This window comes from Panicum hallii, chromosome 5 (assembly GCF_002211085.1).
Source record: "Panicum hallii strain FIL2 chromosome 5, PHallii_v3.1, whole genome shotgun sequence".
Taxonomy (NCBI): Eukaryota; Viridiplantae; Streptophyta; class Magnoliopsida; order Poales; family Poaceae; genus Panicum; species Panicum hallii.
Genome location: NC_038046.1, coordinates 47,425,818 through 47,433,199, shown reverse-complemented (window position 1 = coordinate 47,433,199; position 7,382 = coordinate 47,425,818). Strand labels below are relative to the sequence as shown.

Below are 7,382 nucleotides of genomic sequence, written 5' to 3'. Positions count from 1 at the left end.
GATCAATTACCATGATTTATAGTTGTACTTGATGTTTTGGATGACAACCAACTTTTTTTCTTTACAAAATACAGTATAGACCAAGATGCCTAGTTATCGATGGGCATGTCGACTACTGAAAAAATAACATCGTTTATTCGTGGAATAAATTTAGAAAAATACGAACAAATAAGCACCAATTCCACCGTAAGAAAACTAACCAATCGAGCACACTTGTGACTATTGCCTTTTGCTCAAATATATTTATAAAATCTAAAAGATTTAATTTGTGATACAATAGAGATACCTTTTCAAAGGTTATTTTCATGCCTTTAAAATATCTTGTCAAAACATTGTTTGCCCAAGTTAAACAAAATTTGTCTAAAACCATAATCACTCGTGAAGGGGTGACGAATTTGAATTTTTCTCACATACTCTCAGTATTTTGTACTATCAAGCACATATTTAACGCCGATATTTCAGTTTCGACATGGGCAAATACTAGGCAGCTTCTATAAAAGAAAATAGTGAGGACGACCGGCGACTAGCATAACCAAGAGCAAGCTACGCTCTTGCTAAACAAACCAGGCCCCGGCCGGGTGCTTCTCTATAAATGCTATCACAACCATCGAGTGAAACAGGTGCCTGCTCATAATCAGTCGAGTGGTTGAGGAATCAGGATAGGCTCTGACGTACAGTGCCGTTCTGGCAAGGCCAGATCGAGCTCAGGATGAGGATGAGGAGCTGCCTGGCCGCCCCAGTGGCGCTCGTCGCCGCCGTGTGCCTGCTGCTGCCGGCGGCGTGCCTGGCGCAGCTGCAGGTGGGGTTCTACAACACCTCCTGCCCCAACGCCGAGGCGCTCGTGAGGCAGGCCGTCACGGCGGCCTTCGCCAACAACTCCGGCGTCGCGCCCGGGCTCATCCGGCTCCATTTCCATGACTGCTTTGTCAGGGTATGTAAAGATCTAAAGAAATATATAGTAAACATGCATATACAGGTTTGGTGTCGGCAGAGCATACATGTATTACACATGTAGGCTCACCTTTATTTTTCACTTTTTCATCTCTAATACAGCGAAATAGTTGGTAGATGACGTACGGAAATATACCATATATACTCCCCTAAATGAAAAAAAAACAGAATAAGTAGCATCCAAGTATGAATTAGATATACATAAGACTATTCCCTCAAAAAAAAGAAAAGAATACAAGACTATAAGAGGACGGAGCCTGTCGATTTGGTCTATAGCACTCGTCTTGTCTATTTGTCGTCTAGCAGGACATCTGTCGACATGTTTCAAATCAGAACAAAGTTTTGGCTATTTTTAGTTTTTAGGTTTTCGTATTACAGTATTGTATAAATATGAAACATGTAACGATCGTCTAAGTATCTATGGTAAGTATGTTAATATATAATTCCTTTGCTTTTAAATACATGATATCTACAATAAGTCAATTAGTTTACTTTTTTGAGCTGATTAGCTTATACTAAACACCATATATTTTTTGAAAATGGAGGAGTTGTTGTAACTCTCTCGGTACAGTTATCAAAATTGCACATCTTGGTATCACATCTTATTAGATAATGGTTGGAGGTAATTATCAACACCGTGCCCATCGATATACGTGAAACAGTTAGAATGAAAATGGAACTTCTAAGCAGGACACGAAGGGGTGGCATTAATTTCTTTGATTAGTCTGTCCCAAATTATTAGTATTTTAGATTTTTTAGATACATAGTTTTTGCTATGTATCTACATATATATTTATGTCTAAATGTATAGCAAAATCTATAAATATAGAAAAGTTAAAATAACTAAATTACATATATGTGTCACGTACATATGAAAAAATGGTTGGATTAATTCAAGTCAAACAAACAAAACTTCAACATCAGTGTGAAGTGGAGAATTGTTTTGGAGAAAATACTACCCAACATGTGCGTCGTCTAGTAAGTGTACACATATGTGTTGTTGTTGAAATAAAACTCAAATGGTTTAAGTTCTCTATTGAACGCACTGATTAACTATATATATATAGAGAGAGAGAAAAAATCCATTCTACATGCGTAGGGCGTATCTGATCCAACAAAAGGTACGTACGAAGTGTATAGGATCATACTAGACCATCTGTGATGGTATATACTTTTAGTATACGTGACCATACATGAAATATATAAACATACTCATTTTTATAATTTATAATCATGATATATTTAAAAAATAGGGATGCTTTTGAAATTTTTTTGTAAATATCCTTTTGAAGTATCTTAGAATTTTATATATATATATATATTTGTTTCAGTTAAGAACAAAAAGGGGTTGATTGTCTTTATCATAAAAATAAGTGCAAATGTCACTTGTTGCAACCAAACAAAACCCTACGGTCCACCTAACACGTGCCAACAATAGTCGTGTCTTGGTCAGTGTTCCCAATCTTTCTTCTCTAAAATAATAGACCGTTCAACCGCCATGAAAGCTAAGGTAATTTGGATCCCTGGCAGCATATGCTCCCTGAAATCTTGGAATTATTCTTAATTTGTGGATACATGATACAAAACGGCATATATTCTTGTACACGAACTTATACATATATCATGAATCACAAACATTGAATTGTGGGACGAATAAGTCAATAGTGATTGCTACACGTATATATACTGGTATAACCACCAAGAAATCTATAACAATATAATAATACCGTCCAACGGGTACTTATTCCCTCCGTTCTAAATTTTAGGTTGTTTTGATTTTTCTAAATACATAATATTTCTTATATATCTGGACAAAATATATAATTAAATATATATCTAGCAAATACTATGTAACTAGAAAAATTAAAATAACTTATAATTTAGAAATAATTTAGAACAGAGTACATATTTTCTCTAATGGTTTTTCCTATATCCTTAACGGTTTCTGGCACACAACAAAATTTCCGTTTCCAGTAGTGAATGTTCAACACCTGTTATTTGGATCACGGAATCACTTGACCACCACGTGCGCGTGCACATCACGCACTGATCCATCGATGTTTCACCTACTTAGCTCTTACATATATCCATGTTGTGTACTAGACAATTTGATGAATTGGACAATTGAAGTCATTGTTAACAATGTTGCTGTCAATCCAGATCTGATCAGGGTTGAAGATTGCGTGTAAACCCCATATCACCAGATAATTGAACATGCTTCGATGGCACATATAAATTTACAAATCAATGCAATTTTTTTGCATTATTCAAATTGTTTAAGTTTGACAATTTATTTGAGTAGTATACCTAACTAGATGAATAAGTGGGCAAATTAAAATTTTCCTACCTTGTCATTAACTTACTGAGACATACAGATTACATCAACGTTGCATCAACAATATACATACTCCCTCCATTCCAAATTATAGATACATAATTTTTACTATACACCTAGATATACATTATATCTAAATAAATAGTAAAACTATATATATATCTAGATTTGCTAAAATGATCTATAAATTGGAATAGAGGGATTATTTGTTTATGTTGAGCACAACAAAATGAAAGGGGTTGTTTGTCTCTATCATAAAAATAAGGGAAAAATCTAGTTTACACCTTGAACTGTAGCAAAAGTATGATTTTCAATCTTAAACTACAAAATCGGAGAAGAGATGCCATCCAACTGTTGAAACCGGACAAATTTGACTCTTAGGGTGGTTTTATAATTTTTTTTAAAAATAAAAATTCTAATTAGATCTAAAAAATCAAAACTAATTTATTTTAAATTAGAAAAATATGAAACTAGTACCAAAATTTTTCAAAAATGTAACCTATATATTATTTTTCTATTTGAATCTTATTTATTCAAAAATAGTAGGCATAACTACAAGCAACCAAATACTATGAACATAAAAAAGTTAGATCCGTATAACTGAAGCATAGTGCCAATAGATAGGTTATATTTTTAGAAAAGTTTTGATACTAATTTCGTATTTTTGGATTCAAATTGAATTACTTATGAAATTTTTAGTTTAAATTTGAATATTTTTACAAAATCGAAACCACCTTCGAAATCATCCTAAGGGCCAAATTTGCCCGATTTCTGCAGTTGGATGGTCTCTCTTATCCAATTTTATAGTTTAACCTTGAAAATCAAACTTTTGCGATAGTTAAGGGTGTAAATCGGATTTTTCTCTAAAAATAAATACGAACATTACAACACAAAATCTAGGTTCACCTAACACGTGCCAATGTAGTCTTGATGGTCCGTTTTTCCAAACTTTCTTCACTTAAATATTAGATCGGTCAACAGCAACGAAAGCTCAGGTCAGTTTGGATCCTTGCAGCGTATTCTCCCTGAACTCTTTGAATTATTCTTTATTTGTGGATACATGATACGAAATGCCGTATTCTTTTACACGAACTCATACATATATCAAGTACCACGTACGTTAAATTGTGGGACCAATAAGTCAATATAGTGATTGCTACACATATACTTGTATAACCACCTAAAAATCTATAGCAACGTAGGAGTATATAACGACGCCATCCAACAGGTACTACATATACTTAAGAATCCTACTAAACACCTGTTGTTTGGACCACCCTACCATTTGACCACCACGTGCCTGTGCCCATCACACACTGATCGATCGATATGCCGCCTACTCCCTCCGTCCCAAAACTAAGGTCGTTCTAGGATTGAGGGTAAGAAGGTCATTTGCTTTCTCTGCTTTTTTGGTGGCTGGTACATAGGACGACCTTAGTTTTGGGACGGAGGGAGTACTCAATTTGCTGTACATTATCGATGCTGTGTACTACCCACTCAGTTTCTAGAATATAATTATTTTTAGATTTTTTCAAATCAAATCTTTTAAACTTAACTATGAAGGTTAAGAAAAATTGTAAACATTGACAACATAAAAATAATATTAATTTATTTATAATGAAACTAACTATTATAACATGTAATATTTTCTATTTAAAAGTAATTATTTTTGACGATATTACCAAATCTAAAAGTTGCTATATTTTAGGATAGAGGTAGTGGACAATTGAAATCATGTTAATCGTGCTGCTGTCAGTCCAGATCAGGTTGAAGATTGCGTGTAAACCCAGATAATTATATTGAACATGCATTGATGTCACATATACGTGCAGAAAACCAAAAATTTACTAATCAATGTGAAATCTTTTCCGGTCCATACAGGGCTGCGACGCCTCCGTTCTCCTGACCGTGAACCCCGCCGGCGGCCCCACGGAGCGCGAGGCGCCGCCCAACTTTCCCAGCCTCCGCGGCTTCGAGGTGATCGACGCCGCGAAGGCCGCCGTGGAGCGCAGCTGCCCGCGCACTGTTTCCTGCGCCGACATCCTCGCGTTCGCGGCCCGCGACAGCGTCAACCTCACCGGCAACACCTTCTACCAGGTCCCGGCGGGCCGCCGCGACGGGCGCGTGTCCAACGCGTCGGACGCCATCCAGTTCCTCCCGGGGCCGAACAGCACGGCGCAGAACCTCACCGACGGCTTCGGCCTCAAGGGCCTCAGCACCGAGGATATGGTGGTGCTGTCCGGCTCCCACACCATCGGCCGCTCCCACTGCGACTCCTTCCTGTTCCGGAACAGGGAGCGGCTGGCGAACGGGACCATCAGCCCGGCGTACCAGGCGCTGCTGGAGGCGCTGTGCCCGCCCAACACAAGCCCTCTCACGCTCATCACGACGGAGATCGACCTGAGCACGCCGACGGTGCTCGACAACAACTACTACAAGCTGCTGCCGCTCAACCTGGGCCTGCACTTCTCCGACGACCAGCTCATCCGCAACGCCACGCTCGCGCCCTTCGCCAACGCCTTCGCCGCCAACGAGACGCTCTGGAAGGAGAAGTTCGCCGCCGCCATGATCAAGATGGGCAACATCGAGGTCAACACCGGCACGCAGGGGGAGATCCGCCTCAACTGCAGCGTCGTCAACCCGGGGTCGTCGGCCGCCGGGATCGAGATGCTGTTCCCGGCCGGAGATGCTACAGCCGACGAGGTAGCCACCAGCTGATCGATCGGTTGAGATGTTATATACACGTGCGTGCGTGTATAAGTGTAGTGTGATCGATCGGTGTACAACAACTTGTTTGTTGCGCGCAGTCGTCAGTACACACTGGCCTGGTACGATGCTAGAGTCGTTGATGCCTGTGGGTGTACGTGGTAATGGAACCCTGAATAAAATTTGGTTGCATGGTAATATTTAGGGGACTATAAAAGTGCGTCCATAGCTCATCTTTTATTTCATCCTTATCTAGAAGTTGTATTAGAGCATCTCCAGCAGTCTTCCTTTCTCTAACAAAAAACAATTCATATTAGGAGAAAGATACGTTCCAGCAGTTTCTCAATACCTTTCCTTTTTCCAATAATATTGGGTTATCCCAATATTGCACCCCAATTCCTCTCAAATAAAGGAAAAATTTCAGCTCTCCCAATATGTTAGTTGTATTGGAGAACTGTAAAAGTATCTCCCCTAATAAACCATGAAAGTGGTATTGAGATATCCTAATAATACGTTATTGGGAGATGTTTATTGGGGACTGCTGGAGATGCTCTTAGATCAATCTCAATGGGAGTATCGTGGGAGTTTCAATCTCATTAAATGACATGCCAAATAGGCAAAAGTGATGACATGACAAGCAATTTACAAGGAAAGAGAATGATAGAGTTTCATAGTGATGAAACTTGGTGTAGACAGTTACCAAAAGCCATGACACTAGATGGAACTCCATTGGGAGGATTTGAGTTTCATCAACACACATTCATCAACTTCTATTGATCACATGACACATTTGATCACAACACCAATCAGCAATTAAATGTAACAGGTTATCTATAAAATTGTGCAACGAAAAAGTGCATTGAGGGGATGCTTTTATTCTAGTGTCAAGCTGACTTGGCGGTCTTGGTAGCTGTACGATTGTGCATTATATTAAGGTTAGCCTTAGGCAAACATAACTATATAGCTTACTACTATTTGAATTATCTACAAAATGGGATTTAGTTCCGGATTCCCAACCAGGACCAGGAGTGTGGGACTAAAGGTTTGGGATCTTTAGTCCCGGGTAAAGGGTATCCAAGGGGGAAAAAATAATTGGTGCATGCACCTCCAACCCCACTATTTGAATTATCGAAAAAATAGGTTTAGTCCTAGATTCCCAACCGGGTAAACGGTCTGCAAGGGAAAAAAAATAATTGGTGCAAGCACCTCCAACATTGCAGTTCACTTGACTTGAAGCCAAGACTTCTTACCTCATGTATAGTTTCTTTACTGCCCCCACCTACACAATACATGTGACTTTAAACGGGATGCTTCCCTTTTAAATTAACCCGTGGAGAACCCTCCAACCGGGACTAAAGGGTGACAACCTCAATAGTCCCGGCTGGAGGCT

General features: G+C 39.0%; 1 protein-coding gene across 1 annotated transcript; it reads left to right on the top strand.

Moving 5' to 3' along the window:
• The first annotated feature begins 536 nt into the window (after window positions 1-536).
• LOC112894665 (peroxidase 1-like) lies at window positions 537-6,264 on the top strand. The gene is made up of 2 exons (XM_025962440.1): window positions 537-931; window positions 5,168-6,264. The coding sequence occupies exons 1-2, from the start codon at window positions 710-712 to the stop codon at window positions 6,002-6,004; spliced, it is 1,059 nt and encodes a 352-aa protein (XP_025818225.1). The 5' UTR covers window positions 537-709; the 3' UTR covers window positions 6,005-6,264.
• Window positions 6,265-7,382: the final 1,118 nt, after the last annotated feature.